Here is a 24513-nt window from a genome sequence, read left to right on the forward strand (position 1 = left end):
TAACTATATACATAGTGATAGGGGTTCTTCCTTTATGAGCGAAGAATTGCGACAGTTTTTGCTATCGAAAGGGATTGCAACGAGTAGAAGTACCAACTATAACCCTCGTGGTAATGGGCAGGTCGAGAAAGAAAATGCGACAGTGTGGAAGGCTATCGTACTGTCTCTGAAGTCGCGAGGCCTGACGACCTCTCGCTGGCAGGATGTCCTGCCAGACGTGCTGCATTCCATAAGGTCTCTATTGTGTACAGCGACGAATGCCACCCCTCATGAAAGGATGTTTAGTTTTCCAAGAAAAGCTACTAATGGAATATCGTTACCCACATGGTTGATGACCACGGGCCCTGTGTTGTTGCGCAGACATGTGAGAGGCCACAAGACTGATCCACTGGTGGAGGAAGTACAACTCCTCCATGCTAATCCCCAGTATGCGTATATTCAATATTCGGATGGGCGAGAGGATACGGTCTCTATTAAAGATCTTGCACCTGCTGGAGCTCGAAAAGAGTTCGACTCTGAGAGTAGAGTTTTCAATCGTGGTATTGGACCTTCAGAGACACAAACCCTCAGTGTGGAAAATACTGATGATTCTGGGAATTCGAATGAACCGGAGTTAGTACTCCGGGAGGAGCCTCAGCAAGAGTTACGTCGTTCCCAGAGGATTATCAGACCTCCTGACAGACTGAATCTATAGCAGGGGGTGAATATAATGAAATAACTCTGGCATTTGTATTGTTGTTGTTGTACTTGTTAATGTCTGGAATGTTCCACCGGTGTAACCACTAATGCTCCTCCCTAGCCCCGCCCCTCTTCTGGAATGTTCTACCAAGGGCTGGGTCGGTGATGACTGTGTTAACTTGATGCCATGTTCTTACTTAATAAAAGCCTTTAGTCTTAAGCTTTAACCTCATGGATTCAGGCAGTTATTTGGCACATCACATCCTTGTTTTCAAATTCCTTCATGGCCCAGCCCCTCTCCATCTCTGTAACCTCCTCCAGCCCCACAACCCTCTGGGGTCTCTGCACTCCTCCAATCTTGGCTGATTTTCATTGCCCCACCATTGGCGGCCGTGCCTTCAGTTGCCTGGGCCCTAAGCTCTGGAATTCCCTCCCTAAACTCTGTTCCCCTCTCTCTCCTCCTTTAAGACGCTCCTTAAAACCTACCTCTTCGACCACGCTTTTGGTGACCAGTCCTAATATCTGTTTATGTGGCTCGGTGCCAAATTGTCTTTGATAACGCTCCTGTGAAGCGCCTTGGGACGTTTTACTACATTAAAGGCGCTATATAAATGCAAGTTCCTGTTGTTGATGTACTGCCTACCCACTCGGCCATTAGGGGAAGCTGGCTGCGTGTCAGCCTGGATGGTGACTGTCGGCATCGCCATGACGAACGGAGGTTCTGGCACCTGCTCGGCAACCTCCTGGAAAATAAATAACACCAAGAGCCAGAAATAAATTTTCCATAACTTAGTTTGTTGAAAACTTCTCACTTGTAAGTGAGCTGACATGGTTTGTTTTGAGATCAGGTTTCAAGCACGGCTGTTCTGCACTTGCTGTCCCGACAAACCCCACGTGATCCCGGACGGGAACTTTTCCTTTGGTTATTTATAATCTGGAAGTGATACAGATGATGTCACATGACGTGTCATCTGCCACTATCATTTAGAACTACAATTCTCAAAATTTTTTATTGACAGTGTCACTGGACCTTGGCATCCTCCACAAAGTGACTTGACAATAGTGGATGTGAAGTGATGGGGGAAGCAAGCAACAACTTGCATTTATATAGCGCCTTTAATGTAGTCAAGGTGCTTCACAGGAACGTTACGAAACAAAATTTGACACCGAGCCACAGAAGGAGATATTAGGACAGGTGGTCAGAGGTAGGTTTCAAGGAGCATCTTAAAGGAGGAGCAGCGGAGAGGTTTGGGAGGGAATTCCAGAGCTCAGGGCCTAGGCAGCTGAAGGCACGGCTGCCAATGGTGAAGCGATGAAAATCGGCCAGAATTGTAGAAATGTAGAGATCTCAGAGGGTTGAAGGAGGTTACAGAGATAGGGAGGGGAGGGACTTGTGAGATCTTGCTGTGCACAAATTGGCTGCCACGTTTTCTACATTACAACAGTGACTTCCTTCTAAGCACTTCACTGGCTGTAAAGCACTTTGGGACATCACGAGGTCATGAAAGGCGCTATAGAAATGCAAGTCCTTCTTTCTTTATAGCTCTCTGAACTGTTTGCAGATATCCCCCTCAATCTCATCACTCTTTAATTGCCTGTAAAGCCCATTGCGAATGATATCATTTCTCTATTGTTTAACTCTATCCATATAGATTATCTTAATGCAACCCTGTTAGGGCATCATTACCTTCTAGCACAGCTCATGCCAAGTTAGACAATAGGCTGTTTGATAAGAACAGAAGTGTTACACTGTATAATGCAGAATTTATTGTGCTGCTGGTAACTGGCTCAGTGGCCCTTTAAGGTCACACAGTCTAATTGTTAAGAAGGTGACCCTCTGGTCAACCAGAATTTAATTGTTGTCTGGCCAGGGAACTTTGCAAATTGGAACTTGGTTATTGGTGTTGGGTTCCAGTTGAGAATAACACAGCACTGTAAGATTGTTTTATATGTGAAATGAAGTGTGGCGCCTGAGTGTTCAGGCCGACTGTTTATGATATATTATATAGCGGCTCTCCGGAGAATAACCCTTTTATAACTATTGACGTGTTAAGAACAAAACATGACGGGGAAAGTGTTACATATAATGCACACTTCCTAGAAGTGTAAGGGGGCTAAATTCAGTTGATTGGCGCTAATGGGGCGCAAATCAACTAGCGCCTGGGTACGGCGCCGCTAATGCCTCCCGCGAAATTCAGTGGGAGGCTAGCAGCGGCGTTAACCGTTAGCGCCGCGCTGCCAGCGATGATGTCATCGCCGTACGCAGCGCCCCGGCTGTAACAATGGGTGGCGTCCCCCGACTTACCGCCGAACGCTATGTACACCAGGGTCAGGGGGGGCCTACCTGTGGCCGGGGCGGCGCTAGTTAAAGGAGAGGTGGCAGGTGGCCATTTTTGTTGCTGGCCGCCTGCCAGCCCTGCCCCCGTTGCTGTCCCCGGCCCCCGTGAAGCCCCCCCGTGGGCTGCCGGCTGCTCTCCGTGAGCCCGGCACTCCTCTTGAGTGCCGGGCTCGTTTGCCGGCACTCCTGATCCCTGGTGGCCCAGCTGGGCGCCGGGACGCGCTGCGCCAGGCCCCAGCCCTTTGATAAGGGGTGGAAGGCCCGCAATACCACAGCACGATGTGCCGTGATATTGGCTTGCAGCGCCCCCAAGAGGGACGTGGGGCGCTTCCAGGAGAGCCTCTCCTCCCTCTCGGGGCGCTACCTGGGAAAATCGGCCGCGGGGGCGCTACCCAATTTTTACCCCTAAGACTTTTAATATATTATAGATCAGATGAGACGCTAAACTAAATCTGCCTGTTCAGGTGGGTGTAAAAGATCCCATGGCACTATTGGATGAAGTTCTTCCAGTGACTTGGGCCAACATTCCTCCCTCAACCAAAACAGATGAGTTGGTCATTCATTCATTTGCTGGGGCCTTGCTGTGCATAAATTGGCTGCCACATCTGCCTATATACCAACAGTGGCTGCATTTCAAAAGTAATAAACTGGCTGTGAGGCACTTTGAGACACCCAGACTACATGATAAACTGCGATATAAATGCAAGTTTTTTCTTTAGTGATGTGCACCTTCTTAAAGTCTATTACAAAAGACACATGAGCATGTACTCCAGGTTGACACTCCAATGCAGTACGGAGGGAGTGCTGCACTGTCGGAGGTGCCGTCTTTCAGATGAGACGTTAAACCGAGGCCCCGTCTGCCCTCTCAGGTGAAAATAAAAGATGCCACGGCACTATTTGAAGAAGAGCAGGGGAGTTCTCCCTGGTGTCCTGGCCAATATTTATTACTCAACTAATGTCACTAAAATAGATTATCTGGTCATGATTCCTACAACAGTGACTACACTTCAAAAGAACTTCATTGGCCGTAAAGCACTGTGAGATGTTCTGAGGTTGTGAAAGGCGCTATAGAAATGCAAGTCTTTTCTTTTTTCTCTTTCACCCGCCCCTCCTCCTTAGGGCAATCAGCACTGCACAATAAAAGTATAAAATCAACTTTTAAATAAACTCCAGATTATACATTAGAAAGAACAGTAAATGATTCACAATATGTTTAAGACAGTAATTCAACTTCATAAATCGCTGGGACTACAAACAACCTATTTGGTAAAAGCATGAAAGAACACAGCATATATGGGCATTTAGCATTTGAAACGGTTATATGGTGATCAATATCTTTACCAAATGAATGTTCATAGGTGCTTAAGTTTCCTAATCTCTTCTCAGCACAATACAAGAACTCAGCATTTGATAGATGGCGTTGGACAATGGGAACTCCCAACAGACTAAGATTGATTATCAGTGGAGTCAAAGGAGGTTTCTGTCCTGTCAAACCAGTGTCCTTAGCTCTGTTAGAAAGGGAGAACTGTGCTTGGCGAAACAAAATGCTGTGAAGAGTAACTCAGTAAGTCCAAAACAATAAGACTGATAACATCTGGGGGGAAAACCTATTCCCAGACCCCTGTCCTGAGACTAGCTGAGATCAAGTAGCCATCGGAAGAGTCATCTCCAGATCTGCTATCTTGACTTAACGCACATCACTGCTGATTTAAATCTTCCCAAATGAAGGCAAGTTAGCGAGGAAATGGCTCAGAAAATTGAGTCTTTTTTTCACTGCAATAGAGAAAGTTAAAGGGGGAAGGATCTAACTGCAGCTATGAGAGGGTAAACGCTTTTTCCATTGGTTGGTGGGTTGGTAATAAGGGGCCATCGACTCAAGAAATAAAGACTTGCATTTCTATAGCGCCCTTCATGACCTGAGGACGTCCCAAAGCGCTTTACAACCAATGAAGTACATTTGAAGTGTAGTTAGTATATTATAATGTAGGAAACACAGCAGTCAATGTGTGCACAGCAAGATCCCATGAACAGTAATGAGATAATGACCAGATAATCTGTTTTTGGTGATGTTGGTTGAGGGATAAACATTGGCCAGGGCACTGGGAGAACACCCCTGCTCTTCTTCAAAATTTTACATCCATCTGAGAGGGCACACAGGGCCTTGGTTTAATGTCTTATCCGAAAGACGGCACCTCTGATAGTGCACCGCTCCCTCAGTACTGCACTGGAGTGGGAATTGAACCCACAACCTTCTGACTCAGATGCAAGAGTGTTACCCACTGAGCCACGACTGACTCAAGATCACCACTAAAAAGATGAAGGGAAAAATTGGGAGGATTTTTTTTTCCATACACAAGATTTACCACACGTGACAATAATGGCAGAACCAACTAGTTAAAAGGGAATGGCATAACCATTTGAAAATGAAGAGCATAAAAGGAGATAGGAAATGAGTAGGGAAATGGGATTACAGTAGATGGGAGTTGAACAAGCACAGGTAGGATTGACCAAATGGCTTCCTTCTGTGTTGTAATTTTTTCCACAAGTCTATAAACACCTAAGTGTGTCAACTATTCTTTGAGATTTGTGGGATGACACCAGTCAAACTTGGCTGCAAGCTTTAGGGGGCGATCTTCGCCAAATACTTCAGGCGCTAAAGAGGTGGCCAAGTGGGGTCTTAAGCTGAAACGCTGGTTTAGCCTGTGTTTAGCGCAAGACACCATTTTGGTAAAGGAGTTGAAGCTTGTTAAACAGCTGATTGCCACTAACTTCAACTAACACCTTCCCCTAACAGGGACCACCTGCTTGGGAGTGAACACGGCACTGTTGTCGATTTTGAGTGCTACTTAAAGGGATACTCACCATTTAATGTTCACTTGCTGCTGGAGCTGTGAAGAGGACCTCTGAAACACATCGGGAGACTTTCTGGAACACTTTGTCAAGATTTCAGCAACACTCGAGCAATATTTATTCTGGAAATTCTCCAAGAACTTCACCTGAAAAGTGTAAGTGCTGTGCTACTCCACCTTATAGGAGTCACTAGGAGAAAGGGAGTGCTTGGTCATGGGCATATTGCTAGGGGTCCCCCTTGGTCTGGATGAGGAATGAGAGGAGGACATGAGGCAAGGCAGTGCAGAACCAGCTGCTGCAGGAGAGAGGGACAGGAGGGCGAGGTGGTGTCCTTCCCCCCTGCAGTACAGGACATCAATGTTCTCTCTAAATTTTTGAGGCCACGCGGCTCCTTTAACGGGCTGTACGGCCCATTCAAAATTCCGTGCATGTGCGCTTTTTCCCCCTGAAAAGCCAGTGAGCCAGCTGCGTGGAACCTCCAGAGCGCTGCATGGCCACGCAGCTTAATGGGAACATTGTAGGACATCCCCCCTCCTCCGGACCTCCTCCGCCAAGACCACGGGTGCCACATCCGCGAACCTGCGCACCCTCTCCCTCGGTCCCTGAACCATCCTGCAACGTGCTGCTGTGTGTCAGCCAGAGCAATCCACACCTTCAGTGGAAGTGGGTGCGAGGACCCAAACATATACTGCTCCACAAAAATTGTGTCTAATCAACATTTGAGTGTGAAACCTGCAGGTGTCAGTTTAGCACCTCCAGGTAAGATCAAATTATGGTAATCAGCAATTAGGACTTATTAGTACTGCACCCATTTAGTGCCTGATTTCACCCTTTGGACAAAATAACCCCCTTAGTGTTTACATTGCACGAGATGATGATAAACCCCAGAGAATAAGAACTGATTGTGATAATGTTGTATCTGAGATGATAAACATATTGAACTTTATTCTGTAAATATATGTTACAAATTAGTCCTTTGACCAATATATCATTAATATTTGCCTTCCTGATATTCCAAACAATCAATGTGTAAATTACATCCTAATATTTTTACAGATTAATGACAGGACAGTGGAGATGGACCTCTTGTCTCCCTTGATCATTTAACATGTATTGGATTTAATACAGAGATGATCTGTCAGTAGGTAGTTACCCTGGCTCGGAACTAGTCACGAATTACCCAGCACATTGGAAGTTAGTCCTTTTTATATCCATTTTGCTTTGACACTATTCTCATATCACGCTGCTCTCTGCCGCTCTGAACCTCTGCCCCTTTCTGTGAGTATGCTGTGGTGACACTAGCCCTCGCTGTCAGCATGCTTTGCATCATCAGATCTCTTTCACCCTTAGCTTTATGGATGTTTTCACCAGGTTTTGTTTGGAGCACAGCGACTCCATCCTGTGCTGCAGTGACTTGGGAGTGAGATGGCTTTTGGTGAAAAGTCACTAAATGAGAACTGACCATATATCCAGCATGTGCCTTGAACGTGTTTACAACATCAGCAGTTTGCTTCCGGCCAGAGGGACCGACTCTTCGCGTCTCATTCTGAATTCAGAGTACTTCAAAGTGCTTTACAACGAAGGAGAATCAGAATAAGGGTTTTGTAATGCTCTTTGTCCTGAAGATTGGAAAGTCTACTAAAAGGAGTTTAAAAGTGAGATTATACTTTTGCAGTGATTAACTGTGGCGCCTACATGATTCTATTTATTGCACACGTACACTTTAATTTAACAATCGGTTTGTAAGGTTGTAAAGAGACTTATAAAAAGGCACCACTGCATTCTGCTCCCTATTTTACTAAGAGCCCTCACTTCATTGTAAAGCATGTTTAGTCACAGAGCATCTTCATGTCACGGTCCCAACACTCCAAGCGATCGTTGTACTCCCGCCAACTAGATGTGACAGAGGGGTCATTGCAGTCATTGTATAGGCGTCCAGCAGCAGCCTGCGAACTGAGATAAATTAATCTTGTGTGTGTGTTTTATTTCCCACCATCTCCTGAGCACAGGTCACTCCTGCTGGGACAATCCTTAGGCCGTTGACAGCAGAGTGGATGTGAAGATCTGTTGTAGAATCTGTGGGATTTGCTTGGTGTCCATGGCAACAAAGGACCTCCCAGCTGGCAGGGTCTGCTGGAGCCTAGATTTCAGGGCAAATTAACATTGCAAATTACACAGTCTGCAGAGAAATGAAAGAGCTTGGAGAGATTCTTTTTTAAAAAGGAAGTTTTTTTTTGGTTGCTGTAAAACAACAATACATGCCATTCTTTCCCACATTATTCTGGCAAGGGAAAGCAGCAGTGAGAGGAAGCACTCAGAGGGCTAAATGGCGAGTTCCTTTCAAACACAAGAGCTCCGCTTCCACAGCCTTTGCATTCAGAAACCACTCACCATGGTTCAACTCACAAAGGGCCAAGCGGCAGCCTAACAAAAAAGAAGCTTAAGTACTGTTCAAATACTATTGTAACTAGGAATCCTGTAATGGTAACAGTGAATCACCGTATATTAGAAAACCCAATGCTTTTATCCAGATGTATGAACCAAAACGCAGATACCTAGAATGCCGAATGCATTTTGGCCTTTTTTTGTATCGCTCTGCACTGTTTACTAGATCAGGGCTCTGCTCAATTTTACTCCTCGTGGAGCAGTACTTGATACGAATGAAAATTTGTATGTTATGCAAAAAACCCAAAAGCTCACACAACTATGAACCTCTCTGACCAGCAGTTACAGCGATGAGTGATTTGCACCCAGCTTTTTATCTGAGCTTCTCAGAATGTGCAAGGCGGGTGCACGGGAATGATACAGCCTATGTCTGCACTTGGTAAATTAGAAACATAGAAACAGGAGTAGGGCGTTCAGCCCCTCGAGCCTGTTCTGCCATTCAATGAAGTCATGGCTGATCTGTATCTTCCCTCCATCTACCCACCTTGGTTCCGTAGTCCTTAAGACCCTTGCCTAACAAAAATCTATCAATCCCAATTTTGACATTTTAAATTGACCTCGCCTCAACAGCTTTTTGGGGGGAGAGAGATTGAGATTTCCACTAAATTTTGTGTGAAGACGTGCTTCCTGACCTCACCCCTGAACAGCCGAGGTCTAATTTTAAGGTTATGTCCCCTTGTTCTGGACTTCCCCCACCAGAGGAAATAGTTTCCCTCTATCTATCCTATCAAGTTCTTTAATCATCTTAAACAATTACATCACCCCATAATCTTCTGTACTCGAGGGAATACAAGCCTGGTCTGTGCAACCTGTCCTCGTAATTTAACCCTTTTAACCCCAGTATCATTCTGGTGAATCTGCACTGCACCCCTTCCAAGACCAATATATCCTTCCTGTGGTGCGGTGCCCAGAACTGAACGCAGCACTCTAAAAAGTTCCTGATCCCAGACAAGCTCTCATCATGAGGCAGGCAGTAAAACGGTGAGATTTGCGCTAGGAGCTTCCTGCGAATCTCCCAATGGGCAGGTTGTAGGACCTCGCTGATGGAGGGCAAGGAGGAGTCAGCAGCCTTCCTCTTTAGTTAGGGGATGGGTGGTGTCTGGGGAGACCTGTATAGAGGGGAAGTAGGGAAGAAACAAATGCGTTCACAATATAATTAATTTAATTAAAGCCAACTGACAGCTATTCGTACAGTTGGGACATTCCTGACCAGTGCTCCTCGAGAGGCGAGTCCTAATATTCATCATATTATTTACCTGTCTCAGCATTGGCTCAATTGGCAGCACACTCGCCCCTCAATCAGAAGGTTGTGGGTTCAAGTCCCACTCCAGCAACTTGAGCACAAAATCTAGACTGACACTCCAGTGCAGTACTGAGGGAGTGCTGCACTGTTGGAGGTGCCATCTTTCGGATGAGGCATTAAACCGAGGTCTGCTCTCTCAGGTGGATGCAAAAGATCCCACAGCACTATTTCTTAGAAGAGCTGGGGAGATCTCCCCGGTATCCCAGCAAATATTTATCCCTCAACCAACATCACTAAAATAGATTATCTGGTCATTATCACATTGCTATTTGTGGGATCCTGTTGTGCACAAGTTGGATGCTGCTACTCCGACACTACATTTCAACATTGAACACACTTCAAAAAATACTTCATTGGCTGTAAAGCGCTTTGGGATGTCCTGAGGCCGTGAAAGGCGCTAGATAAATGCAAGTTCTTTCTTTACCTGTCAGTTTGCTAAATTTGATTGTTCTACCCCCTGCTCCCAAATTCTCTGATTTACATAATTTTCTTCTGCTCTATTCCCACCGTGAATCTCTAGCACTTGCTGAAGATTCAAGTACTTAATTGAGTTATTCTTCCATCCACAGCTTCCCTTATATTGTCAGCTACACACGAGGGGTTTTGATCAGAGTAGATAGGGACAAACTGTTTCCAGAGGCAGGAGGGTCGGTAACCAGAGGACACAGATTGAAGATAATTGGCAAAAGAACCAATGAGGAGAAATTCTTTTACGCAGCGAGTTGTTATGATCTGGAATGCACGGCCTGGTGGAAGCAGATTCAATAATAACTTCGAAAAGTCAATTGGATAAGCATTTGAAGGGAAAAAATTTGTAGGGCAATGGGGAGCGAGCAGGGGCGCGGGACTAGTTTGTAGGGCAATGGGGAGCGAGCAGGGGCGCGGGACTAGTTTGCAGGGCAATGGGGAGCGAGCAGGGGCGTGGGACTAGTTTGCAGGGCAATGGGGAGCGAGCAGGGGTGCGGGACTAGTTTGTAGGGCAATGGGGAGCGAGCAGGGACGTGGGACTAGTTTGCAGGGCAATGGGGAGCTAGCAGGGGTGCGGGGCTAGTTTGTAGGGCAATGGGGAGCGAGCAGGGGCGCGGGACTAGTTTGTAGGGCAATGGGGAGCGAGCAGGGGCGTGGGACTAGTTTGTAGGGCAATGGGGAGCGAGCAGGGACGTGGGACTAGTTTGCAGGGCAATGGGGAGCGAGCAGGGGTGCGGGACTAGTTTGTAGGGCAATGGGGAGCGAGCAGGGGCGTGGGACTAGTTTGTAGGGCAATGGGGAGTGAGCAGGGGCGCGGGACTAGTTTGTCGGGCAATGGGGAGCGAGCAGGGGCGTGGGACTAGTTTGTAGGGCAATGGGGAGCGAGCAGGGGCGCGGGACTAGTTTGTAGGGCAATGGGGAGCGAGCAGGGGCGTGGGACTAGTTTGTAGGGCAATGGGGAGTGAGCAGGGGCGCGGGACTAGTTTGTAGGGCAATGGGGAGCGAGCAGGGGCGCGGGACTAGTTTGTAGGGCAATGGGGAGCGAGCAGGGGCGTGGGACTAGTTTGTAGGGCAATGGGGAGCGAGCAGGGGCGCAGGACTAGTTTGTAGGGCAATGGGGAGCGAGCAGGGGCGCGGGACTAGTTTGTAGGGCAATGGGGAGCGAGCAGGGGCGTGGGACTAGTTTGTAGGGCAATGGGGAGCGAGCAGGGGCGCGGGACTAGTTTGTAGGGCAATGGGGAGCGAGCAGGGGCGTGGGACTAGTTTGTAGGGCAATGGGGAGCGAGCAGGGGCGCAGGACTAGTTTGTAGGGCAATGGGGAGTGAGCAGGGGCGCGGGACTAGTTTGTCGGGCAATGGGGAGCGAGCAGGGGCGTGGGACTAGTTTGTAGGGCAATGGGGAGCGAGCAGGGGCGCGGGACTAGTTTGTAGGGCAATGGGGAGCGAGCAGGGGCGTGGGACTAGTTTGTAGGGCAATGGGGAGCGAGCAGGGGCGTGGGAATAGTTCGATTGCTCTTCCAAGAGTTGGCACAGGCACGATTGGCCAACTGGCCTCCTTCTGTGCAATATGATTCTATGATTAATATTTATCAAAAAGAGCAGTGGTCCTAATACCGACCCATGGCAATGAGTGCCCTATAACAACAACAACTTGTATTTATATAGCGCCTTGAACATAGTAAAACGTCCCAAGGTGCTGCACAGGAGTATTATAAGACAAAAAAATTGGCACCGAGCCACATAAGGAGAAATTAGGGCAGGTGACCAACAACTTGGTCAAAGAGGTGGGTTTTAAGGAGCGTCTTAAAGGAGGAAAGAGAGGTGGAGAGGCGGAGATGTTTAGACAGGGAATTCCAGAGCTTGGGGCCCAGGCAACAGAAGGCACGGCCACCAATGGTTGAGCGATTATAATCAGGGATGCTCAAGAGGGCAGAATTAGAGGAGCGCAGAGATCTCGGGGGGGGGGGGGGGGGGTTTGTGGGGCTGGAGGAGATTACAGAGATAGGGGAGGGGCAAGGCCATGGAGGGATTTGAAAACAAGGATGAGAATTTTGAAATCAAGGCATTGCTTAACCGGGAGCCAATGTAGGTCAGCGAGCACAAGGGTGATGGGTGATTGGGACTTGGTGCGAGTTAGGACACGGACATCCGAGTTTTGGACGACCTCAAGTTTACGCAGGGTAGAATGTGGGAGGCCAGCCAGGAGTGCGTTGGAATAGTCAAGTCTAGAGGTAACAAAGGCATGGATGATGGTTTCAGCAGCAGATGAGCTGAGGTGGGGCGGAGATGGGCGATGTTACGGAGGTGGAAATAGGCGGTCTTTGTTATGCCGCGGATATGTGGTCGGAAGCTCATTTCAGGGTCAAATATGACACCAAGGCTGCGAACAGTGTGGTTCAGCCTCAGACAGATGTTAGGGAGAGGGATGGAGTCAGTGGCTCGGGAACGGAGTTTGTGGCGGGGACCGAAAACAATGGCTTCCGTCTTCCCAATATTTAATTGGAGAAAATTTTTGCTCATGTCGGACAAGCAATCTGACAATTTAGACACAGTGGAGGAGTCGAGAGAAGTGGTAGTGAGGTAGAGCTGGGTGTCGTCAGCATACATGTGGAAACTGATGCTGTGTTTTCGGATGATGTTGTCATGGGACAGCGTGTAGATGAGAAATAGGAGGGGGGTCAAGGATAGGTCCTTGGGGGACACCAGAGGTAATGGTGCGGGAGCGGGAGGAGAAGCCATTGTAGGTGATTCTCTGGCTACAAATAGACAGATAAGAATGGAACCAGGCGAGTGAAGTCCCACCCAGCTGGACGACGGTGGAGAGCCATTGGTGACGGATGGAGTGGTCAACCATGTCAAAGGCTGCAGACAAGTCAAGAAGGACGAGGAGGGATAGTTGACCTTTGTCACAGTCACAAAGGATGTAATTTGTGACTTTGATGAGAGCCATTTCGGTACTGTGGCAAGGGCGGAAATCTGATTGGAGTGATTCAAACATGGAGCTGCAGGAAAGAGGGGAACGGATTTGGGAGGAAAGGGAGGTTGGAGATGGGGCGGTAGTTTGCAAGGACGGAGGGGTCAAGGATTGTTTTTTTTAAAGAGGGGTGATGATGGCAGATTTGAGGGAGAGGGGGACAGTACCTGAGGAGAGAGAACTGTTAACAATGTCAACTAACGTGGGAGCCAGAAAAGGAAGTTGGGTGGTCAGCAGTTTGGTGGGTTTAGGGTCGAGGAGCAGGAAGTGGGTGTCATGGACAAGATGAGCATGGAGAGGTTATGAGGGGTGATCGGAGAGAAACTGGAGAAAGATGTGAGTTCAGGGCTAGGGTAGGGGGTAACCTTAGAGGAAGTTTGGCCCAGTGGGCTAGGGGAAGGAAGGGACTTGGCAGAGGCAGCTGGTCTCAATTTTAAATTAGAACAGGCAATGAGTGCCCTATAACAGGCAGTGAGTGCCCTATAACAGGCAGTGAGTGTCCTAATAGCAGGCAGTGAGTGCCCTATAACAGGCAGTGAAGTGCCCTATAACAGGTAGTGAGTGCCCTATAATAGACCAGGGGTAAAATCAAATTCATGAGCTCACAGGGAATATTATAATTCGGTGTGACACCAGGTGACCTGTGGGGTCAGCTATGTCCTTCACGCTGCCGCACTGCAGTGTTTTCCCATGACCCAGGAGAATTGCGGAGTTTTATAATTTGACACAGGATGGATCAGTTTCCATCACAAAGGGCTGTTTGCATGTGTGGCGCTTTAAAATGTCATGTTCAATTTCCTGTGCAACTATGGGCCTGTGCTAGACACAAGACTTGTACAGAAATAGATCAACGACTTGAAGGAGAGCGTTGGAAGTAGCATCACTCGGCCAAGTTTGCAGATATCATCAAACAGGAAGCAGAGGAAAGTGCAAGGAACATTAAGGAGGATTAAGATCTTGCAGCTAACTGGGCCAATATGTGACAGATGCAGTTTAATGTGGTTAAGCATAAAATAATGAATGTGAGCAACAAACCAAAGGAATTGGGAATACAGTGGATAAATACTTGAAGCTGTCAACAGGGTACTTAGCTGCAGACAATAAAAAAGACAATGATACTGTGTTACATTCAGAGAGGATTAGAGTACAAATCAAAACTTGCACTCTTGGTGGGTGAAGCTTGCTGCCAAGCCACAGAAAGAAAGTATTTGAATTTATACACCACCTTTCACAACCTCAGGACATTCCAAAGTGCTTTACAGCCAATGAAGTTCTTTTGAAGTGTAGTCACTGTTGTAATGTAGGAAATGTGGTAGACAATTTGTGCTAATGACCAGATGATCTGTTTTAGTGACGTTGCTTGAGGGATAAATATTGGCCAGGACCCAGGACACCAGGGAGAACTCTCCTGCTCTTCTTTCAAATAGTGTCATGGGATCTTTTACATCCACCTGAGTGGGCAGACGGGGCCACGGTTTAGCGTCTCACTGGGCCAAACTTCCTCTAAGGTTCCCCCCTGCCCTAGCCCTGAACTCACATCTTTCTCCAGTTTCTCTCCGATCTCCCCTCATGACCTCTCCACGCTCATCTTGTCCATGAGACCCACTTCTTGCTCCCTCGACCATAAACCTACCAAACTGCTGACCACCCAACTTCCTTTTCTGGCTCCCACGTTAGCTGACATTGTTAACGGTTCTCTCTCCTCAGGTACTGTCCCCCTCTCCCTCAAATCTGCCGTCATCACTCCTCTCCTCAAAAAACAATCCTTGACCCCTCCGTCCTTGCAAACTACGACCCCATCTCCAACCTCCCTTTCCTCTCCAAAGACCGTGAACGTGTTGTCGTCTCCCAAATCCGTTCCCCTCTTTCCTGCAGCTCCATGTTTGAAACCCTCCAATCAGGTTTCCGCCCCTGCCACAGTACTGAAACAGCTCTCATCAAAGTCACAAATGACATCCTTTGTGACTGTGACAAAGGTCAACTATCCCTCCTCATCCTTCTTGTCTTGTCTGCAGCCTTTGACACGGTTGACCACTCCATCCGTCACCAACGGCTCTCCGCCATCGTCCAGCTGGGTGGGACTGCACTCGCCTGGTTCCATTCTTATCTATCTAATTGTAACCAGAGAATCACCTACAACGGCTTCTCTTCCCGCTCCCGTGTCATTACCTCTGGTGTCCCCCGAGGATCTATCCTTGGCCCCCTCCTATTTCTCATCTACATGTTGCCCCTTGGCGACATCATCCGAAAACACAGCGTCAGTTTCCACATGTACGCTGACGACACCCAGCTCTACCGCACCACCACTTCTCTAGACCCCTCCACGGTCTCTAAATTGTCAGACTGTCCGACATCCAGTTCTGGATGAGCAAAAATTTTCTACAATTAAATATTGGGAAGACCGAAGCCATTGTTTTCGGTCCCCGCCACAAACTCCGTTCCCCAGCCACTGACTCCATCCCTCTCCCTAACATCTGTCTGAGGCTGAACCACACTGTTCGCAACCTTGGTGTCATATTTCACCCTGAAATGAGCTTCCGACCACATATCCGCAGCATAACAAAGACTGTCTATTTCCACCTCTGTAACATCGCCCGTCTCCGCCCTTGTCTCAGCTCATCTGCTGCTGAACCCCTCATCCATGCCTTTGTTACCTCTAGACTTGACTATTCCAGCACACTCCTGGCTGGCCTCCCACATTCCACCCTACGTAAACTTGAGGTCGTCCAAAACTCGGCTGCCCGTGTCCTAACTCACACCAAGTCCCGATCACCCATCACCCCTGTGCTCGCTGACCTACATTGGCTCCCGGTTAAGCAGCGCCTTGATTTCAAAATTCTCATCTTTGTTTTCAAATCCCTCCATGGCCTCACCCCATCCTGTCTCTGTAATCTTCTTCAGCCACACAACCCCCCGCCCCCCAGAGATATCTGCGCTCCTCTAATTCTGCCCTCTTGAGGATCCCTGATTTTAATCGCTCAACCATTGGTGGCCGTGCCTTGTTGCCTGAGCCCTAAGCTCTGGAATTCCCTCCCTAAACCTCTCCGCCTCGCTACCTCTCTTTCCTCCTTTAAGACGCTCCTTAAAACCCACCTCTTTGACCAAGCTTTTGGTCACCTGCCCTAATTTCTCTTTATGTGGCTCAGTGCCAAACTCTTTGTCTTAAAAATACTCCTGTGCAGCACCTTGGGATGTTTTATTATGTTAAAGGCGCTATATAAATACAAGTTGTTGTTGTTGTCTCATCCAAAAGACGGCACCTTTGACAGTGCAACACTCTCTCAGTACTGCACTGGAGTGTCAGCCTGGATTATGGGCTCAAGGCTCTGGAATGGGACATCAGCCCACAAACTTCTGACTCAGAATTAACCATTTGGTGTATAGTTAAAATATACATGAGTAACAACATACAAAATTCATAATTTTTGTATAAATACCTTTCTGCTTGGTCACCCAGGGATCCAATGAAAATGGCGAAAGCATTAACCTGAGGATTGCAAGTCAAAGCTCGGGCGAATCTGGCAGGGTTTATGCCGTACCGCTCCAGGTTAGCATCGCTCAACACAATGACAAAATGCTCATCTGCCTCTTCCCTGGCGATCTCTTGGACTGCGTGTTCTGTTCCTTCGAGTGTGTGGTCACCACTCATACAAAACTGGGCATGGGCGTGCATCGTCTAAAGGAGGAAGGCATTCCGCTGATCATTGTCTGACCACACACACAATTTCAACAAAAACAGTGAGCAGCCCTACTCATGTTCAAAGACACCGCGCTGTTGTAAATGTACCCCAGCCTTCACATTCCGCCGCAGAAGGTTTGGGCCATCACAACCAAAACTCTTGACTATTTACAAATATTCAGTCAGAAAAGATTATCTTTGGAGATCACGTCCTCCAACTTTAGTTACATATCAACTGCTAATCTTAGTTATCTCTGACAGACTAAGTGCTGTCTGTCAGTCTCTCGCTGTAACTCCCAATCAGTGCTCTGTCTCGCTGTGACTCCCGATCAGCGCTGTCTGTCTCGCTGTGACTCCCGATCAGTGCTGTCTGTCAGTGACTGTGACTCCCGATCAGCGCTGTCTGTCTCGCTGTGACTCCCGATCAGTGCTGTCTGTCAGTGACTGTGACTCCCGATCAGTGCCGTCTGTCTCGCTGTGACTCCCGATCAGTGCCGTCTGTCTCGCTGTGACTCCCGATCAGCGCTGTCTGTCTCGCTGTGACTCCCGATCAGTGCTGTCTGTCTCGCTGTGACTCCCGATCAGCGCTGTCTGTCTCGCTGTGACTCCCGATCAGCGCTGTCTGTCAGTGACTGTGACTCCCGATCAGTGCTGTCTGTCTCGCTGTGACTCCCGATCAGCGCTGTCTGTCTCGCTGTGACTCCCGATCAGTGCCGTCTGTCTCGCTGTGACTCCCGATCAGTGCCGTCTGTCTCGCTGTGACTCCCGATCAGTGCTGTCTGTCAGTGACTGTGACTCCCGATCAGCGCTGTCTGTCAGTGACTGTGACTCCCGATCAGTGCTGTCTGTCTCGCTGTGACTCCCGATCAGTGCTGTCTGTCAGTGACTGTGACTCCCGATCAGCGCTGTCTGTCAGTGACTGTGACTCCCGATCAGCGCTGTCTGTCTCGCTGTGACTCCCGATCAGCGCTGTCTGTCTCGCTGTGACTCCCGATCAGTGCCGTCTGTCTCGCTGTGACTCCCGATCAGTGCTGTCTGTCAGTGACTGTGACTCCCGATCAGTGCTGTCTGTCTCGCTGTGACTCCCGATCAGTGCTGTCTGTCTCGCTGTGACTCCCGATCAGTGCTGTCTGTCAGTGACTGTGACTCCCGATCAGTGCCGTCTGTCTCGCTGTGACTCCCGATCAGCGCTGTCTGTCTCGCTGTGACTCCCGATCAGTGCCGTCTGTCTCGCTGTGACTCCCGATCAGCGCTGTCTGTCTCGCTGTGACTCCTGATCAGTGCTGTCTGTCTCACTGTGACTCCCGATCAGTGCTGTCTGTCAGTGACTGTGACTCCCGATCAGTGCTGTCTGTCAGTGGCTGTGACTCCCGATCAGTGCTGTGGTGTATGTGCCTTTAAGAGCCCCTGTGTACTGTAATGCCGGTAGTGGCCACTTGGGCTATATAAGCCTGTATAGTGTCTTGTATTTTTGGTTCACCTCCAGACTTTGTTCAGTAAACACCTGTTAAACCAACTCCTGCATTCCGTGTCTCCATTAACACACGGACACAACAGTGGCGACGAGGATGGGATACATTACACGTGTATGCCGATCTGGAAACAAAAACTCCGACAGAAAAAAAATCAATAAGGAAAAGTACAGAAAGGTACAAATGATGACGGACAGTAGCTCCGAAGACCAGAAGAGCGATAGCGACTCCGGAAACAAGAGACTAAGCTCTCTCAAATTACATAATGTAATTGCCAAAGAAGATTACCAGACCATTTGGGTTACCCTCACGATAGCGGGGTCCCCAGTTAAAATGGAGCTAGATACAGGATCAGCTCTGACCGTCATAAGTCGACGGGATTACGAGCGGCTATTTCCGCATATACCTTTGAAAGACACATTATTATCTTGAAGACATATACGGGACAGAAAGTATACCCCAGAGGGAAAATAAGGGTGCCTGTTGTATACAACGGCAAGGAAATACAGAAGTTGTATTTATACGTTCTGCAAGATGGTGGTCCACCGCTGTTGGGACGTGAATGGATCAGGAAGATACGTTTAGACTGGCACTCCATTCAGGCACTGACGGTGACCAGTGAGAAAAAAAATGATGATGACGTCAAACCTGAACGATTAAAAGACATCTTGGCCAACGCCAAAGAAGTGTTTCAACAGGAACTAGGGACCTTGAAAGGCGTCACCGCCTCAATAAAAGTGGAAGATGCGGCAATTCCCAAGTTTTTTAAGGCAAGGCCAGTGCCATACGCAATTCGTCCAGCAGTCGAGGCAGAGCTGGAGAATTTGGAAAAGGCAGGCGTGTTATCCAAGATAGATTGGAGCGAGTGGGCAACACCCATCGTCCCGGTCATGAAGAAAACGTTGAATAATGATAAACCTGAAGAACAGAGAAAAATTCGCATCTGTGGGGACTTCAAGGTGACTGTAAACCCGGTCCTTCACACGGTACAGTATCCTCTTCCGAGGATAGAAGATATTTTCGCCTCACTATCCGGAGGGAAACGTTTCACCAAAATTGACTTGGCACAGGCATATCTACAGATGGAGGTTGAGGAGGCCTCTAAAAAGTATCTCACGATAAACACACACAAAGGCCTGTACCAGTGCAATCGACTGGTTTTCGGAGTAGCATCAGCTCCAGCTATCTGGCAAAGGGCTATGGAGCAAGTCCTGCAAGGGATTCCGGGGACTCAATGCTACCTAGACGACATCCTTGTAACAGGAGAAAACGACAACGAGCACCTTGCCAATTTGGAGCAGGTGCTCACTAGGCTGAGAGAACGGGGCCTACGAGCAAATCGCCCCAAGTGCGAATTTTTCCAGAAACAAATATCATATTGTGGCCACATAATTAACGAAGAAGGGTTGTATAAGTCACCTGAAAAAATTGAAGCGGTCATAAAAGCCCCAGCACCTGAAAATGTCTCACAATTAAGGTCGTTCCTGGGATTGATAAGTTACTATCATAAATTTTTACCGAACTTGTCAACTGTTCTGCACCCTCTTAACGAACTGCTACAAACGGAAGTAATTTGGAAATGGAGCGAGGACTGTAAACGTGCCTTCCATAAATGTAAAGGCTTGATCACGTCCAAGGAAGTTTTGGCTCATTACAACCCATCACTGCCAATCAGACTGGCGTGCGATGCATCCCCTTACGGCGTAGGAGCGGTATTATCGCATAGATTCCCTGATGGCTCGGAGCGGCCGATAGCTTTTGCGTCACGCTCATTGAACTCAGCTGAGCGTAACTATGCCCAGATCGACAGGGAAGCACTCAGCCTGGTATGGGGAGTGAAGAAATTCAACCATTACCTACACGGACAAAAATTTACCTTGTTGACTGACCATCAACCCCTCGTCTCCATATTCAACCCTAAAAAGGGCGTTCCCATTATGACAGCGCAAAGGCTACAGAGGTGGTCCCTTTTCCTAGGGGCACACCAATATGACATAGAATACAAAGGATCAAAACAGCATGGAAATGCTGATGGTTTATCGCGTCTACCGTTGCCAACGGTAGAAGAGGCACCTACAGTGGACCCAGTGGAAATGTTCCACTCAACCATAGTGGAATGTCTACCAGTAACAAATTCTACCATTAAAAAGGAAACGAGAAATGACCCGACTCTCTCACGAGTCTATGATTTAACGGTGAAGGGATGGCCAGCACATGGCGAACCACTGTTGCCAGCATTCTCGCAAAGAAGAGAACAGCTGTCAGTGTGGATCCAGAGTGGTGTTTCCACCCAAACTCCAGGATAAAGTGCTAAAGGAGCTTCACGAGGGGCATCTGGGTGGAGTGAAAATGAAGAACCTAGCCAGAGCGTTTGTATGGTGGCCAGGTATCGATGGAGACATCGAAGAAATGACCAAGGGCTGTCTAGGATGCCAGAAGGTCCAAAACGCCCCACCACAAGCCCCTCTACATCCATGGGAGTGGCCCTCATCTCCATGGCAAAGGGTACACATCGACTTTGCTGGTCCATTTATGGACTCAATGTTCTTAATCGCGGTTGATGCACACTCCAAGTGGCCGGAGGTAATAAAGATGTCCTCCACCACCACGGAAAAAACCATCACAGTATTAAGGACCATATTTGCCAGGAATGGGCTGCCTGAACAGATCTGTTCTGATAATGGACCACAATTTGTGTTCGAAGAATTCAGGAAGTTCTTAAAATACAATGGGGTTAAGCACTACACGTCCGCCCCATACCATCCCGCCACCAATGGATTGGCTGAAAGGTTTGTCCAGACCTTCAAGAAGGCCATGGGTAATGAAGACATAAATCTACAGCATAAGGTAGATAACTTCTTGTTTGCATACAGGAATACAACACATGTGGTTACAAACCAAACTCCCGCCATGATGTTTTTCAATAGAAGACTAAGATGCCGGCTGGATTTGATCAAGCCAAACATCAGAAGGGACGTAGAGAACCGGCAATTTCAAGGCATGAATGAAAGGCCAACTAGAACCTTCCAGATAGGTCAACAAGTTTTGGCCCGGGACTACCGTACCGAGAAATGGCAGCCTGGAACTATTTGCACACGACTAGGACCGCTGATGTATACCGTGGACATTGGAGAAAGCATAATAAGGCGCCATGCTGACCAGATCATAGAGTCATCCGAAAAGGGACAACCTACACCACAACTCTATACACCTGATGATGAAGCAGAGATACCCATAGTGTCTACCTCCGATCCGGTAATACTGGAACCAGATGAACCCGACACTGGCATTCAAGCCGAATCGACCTTGCCAAAAGAACCTACTACACCACCGAAAACTACTACACCACCGAGGCGTTATCCGGACCGAGTCAGGAAGCCTCCAGAGAGACTGACTTATAATTGATTAACTGCAGCAAATGTGTAGATTATTGTTCTTGTACACATGTTAATAACAATTACTTAAAATGTTATGTACTGGTTGTCTAAAAGGGGAGGAATTGTGGTGTATGTGCCTTTAAGAGCCCCTGTGTACTGTAATGCCGGTAGTGGCCACTCGGGCTATATAAGCCTGTATAGTGTCTTGTATCTTTTAGTTCACCTCCAGACTTTGTTCAGTAAACACCTGTTAAACCAACTCCTGCATTCCGTGTCTCCATTAACACACGGACACAACAAGTGCTGTCTGTCTCGCTGTGACTCCCGATCAGCGCTGTCTGTCAGTGACTGTGACTCCCGATCAGTGCTGTCTGTCTCGCTGTGACTCCCGATCAGTGCTGTCTGTCAGTGACTGTGACTCCCGATCAGCGCTGTCTGTCAGTGACTGTGACTCCCGATCAGTGCTGTCTGTCAGTGACTGTGACTCCCGATCAGTGCTGTCTGTCTCGCTGTGACTCCCGATCAGTGCTGTCTGTCTCAGTGACTCCCGATCAGCGCTGTCTGTCAGTGACTGTGACTCCCGATCAGTGCTGTCTGTCTCGCTGTGACTCCTGATCAGTGCTGTCTGTCAGTGACTGTGACTCCCGATCAGTGCTGTCTGTCTCGCTGTGACTCCCGATCAGTGCTGTCTGTCAGTGACTGTGACTCCCGATCAGTGCTGTCTGTCTCGCTGTGACTCCCGATCAGCGCTGTCTGTCAGTGACTGTGACTCCCGATCAGTGCTGTCTGTCAGTGACTGTGACTCCCGATCAGTGCTGTCTGTCTCGCTGTGACTCCCGATCAGCGCTGTCTGTCTCGCTGTGACTCCCGATCAGTGCTGTCTGTCAGTGACTGTGACTCCCGATCAGTGCTGTCTGTCTCGCTGTGACTCCCGATCAGCGCTGTCTGTCAGTGACTGTGACTCCCGATCAGTGCTGTCTGTCAGTGACTGTGACTCTGAACATCCGCCCCCAACCCCCACCCCATCAACCAAATGATTGTGGGTGCTGGGTCATCTGAAATTTCCAAGACTGAGGTCGACAGATTTTTTGTTAGGTCTTCTTCTTTCATATGGTATTAGCACTCCCCAAAGCCTTTCCACCATCTACAAGGCACAAGTCAGGAGTGTGATGGAATACTCTCCACTTGCCTGGATGAGCGCAGCTCCAACTACTCATGAAGCTCGACACCATCCAGGACAAAGCAGCCCGCTTGATTGGCACCCCATCCACCACCTTAAACATCCACTCCCTCCACCACCGGTGCACCGTGGCTGCAGTGTGTACCATCTACAAGATGCACTGCAGCAACTCGCCAAGGCTTCTTCAGCAGCCCCTCCCAAACCCGTGATCTCTTCCACCTAGAAGGACAAGGACAGCAGGCGCATGGGAACACCACCACCTCCAAGTTCCCCTCCAAGTCACACACCATCCTGACTTACAAGTATATCACCAATCCTTCATCGTCGTTGGGTCAAAATCCTGGAACTCCCTCCCTAGCAGCACTGTGGGAGTACATTCACCACACGGACTGCAGCGGTTCAAGAAGGCAGCTCACCACCACCTTCTCAAGGGCGATTAGGGATGGGCAATAAATGCTGGCCTTGCCAGCGATGCACACATCTCAAAAAAAAACAAAAAAAAATCAAATTGATTTTCAATATCTAAAAGTCAGATATCCAGGCCAAAGCTTCCGGTGTAACACCGTGGATATTTTGTAGGTTTCCTGCAAATTTCCTCTGAGGGTAGTGTTCGATGATGTGCTCTGATGATTCGGAGCTCTGCAGTCGTAGAAACATAGAAGATAGGAGCAGGAGCAGGCCATTCGACCCCTCGAGCCTGCTCCGCCATTCAATGAGATCATGGCTGATCATCCAAATTCAGTACCCTGTCCCTGCCTTCTCTCCATATCCCTTGATCCCTTTAGCCTTAAGAAATATATCTAACTCCTTCTTGAATATATTTAATGAATTGGCCTCAACTGCCTTCTGTGGTAGAGAATTCCACAGGTTCACCACTCTCTGGGTGAAGAAATTCCTCCTCATCTCAGTCCTAAATGGCCTACCCCTTATCCTTAGACTGTGACCCCTGGTTCTGGACATCCCCGCCATCGGGAACATCCTTCCTGCATCGAGTCTGTCTAGTCCCGTTAGAATTTTATAAGTTTCAATGAGATCCCCTCTCATTCTTCTAAACTCTAGTGAATATAAGCCTAATCGACCCAATCGCTCCTCATACGTCATTCCTGCCATCCTAGGTATCAGTCTGGTGAATCTTCGCTGCACTCCCTCCATGGCCAGAATGTCCTTCCTCAGATAAGGCGACCAAAACTGCACACAATACTCAAGGTGTGGTCTCACCAAGGCCCTGTACAACTGCAGCAAGACATCCTTGTTCCTGTACTCGAACCCTCTCGCTATGAAGGCCAACATATCATTTGTCTTCTTAACCGCCTGCTGCACCTGCATGCTTACCTTCAGCGATTGGTGCACAAGGACACCCAGGTCTCGTTGCACTTCCCCTTTTGTCTTCCTGTTTTTGCCACCAAAGTGGATAACCTCGCATTTATCCACATTAGACTGCATTTGCCATGCATCTGCCCAATCACCCAACCTGTCCAAATCATACTGGAGTTTCTCTGTATCCTCCTCACAGCACACACGCCCAGCTTTGTGCCATCTGCAAACTTGGAGATATTCCATCTAGTTCCCTCGTTTAGATCATTTATATATATTGTGAATCCTGTTCCTATGCCTCATAAGCCACACACTCCCTCTTTGCCATCAAAGTTTAGCTTACAGAGTACTCGATGGGTGCAGTACTTTGGTACACATAGGCACAGGAGTAGGCCATTCAGCCCCTCGAGCCTGTTCTGCCATTCAATGAGATCAT

General features: G+C 48.3%; 1 protein-coding gene across 1 annotated transcript in view; it reads right to left on the bottom strand.

Annotated features, from left to right (window-relative positions):
• Positions 1–7695: 7695 nt before the first annotated feature.
• vwa8 (von Willebrand factor A domain containing 8) overlaps positions 7696–24513 on the bottom strand; it is a 458807-nt gene continuing 441989 nt past the window's right edge. Inside the window, exons 45-46 of the mRNA XM_086006090.1 lie at positions 16493–16731; positions 7696–8006 (exon numbers count right to left, since the gene is read on the bottom strand). Of these exons, the coding sequence (XP_085862216.1) occupies positions 7898–8006; positions 16493–16731 (348 nt within the window). The 3' untranslated portion in view covers positions 7696–7897. The remainder of the gene's footprint in view (positions 8007–16492; positions 16732–24513) is intronic.

This window comes from Somniosus microcephalus, chromosome 14, assembly GCF_052327205.1.
Source record: "Somniosus microcephalus isolate GS21.2 chromosome 14, FLI_Smic_1.0, whole genome shotgun sequence".
Lineage (NCBI taxonomy): Eukaryota > Metazoa > Chordata > Chondrichthyes > Squaliformes > Somniosidae > Somniosus > Somniosus microcephalus.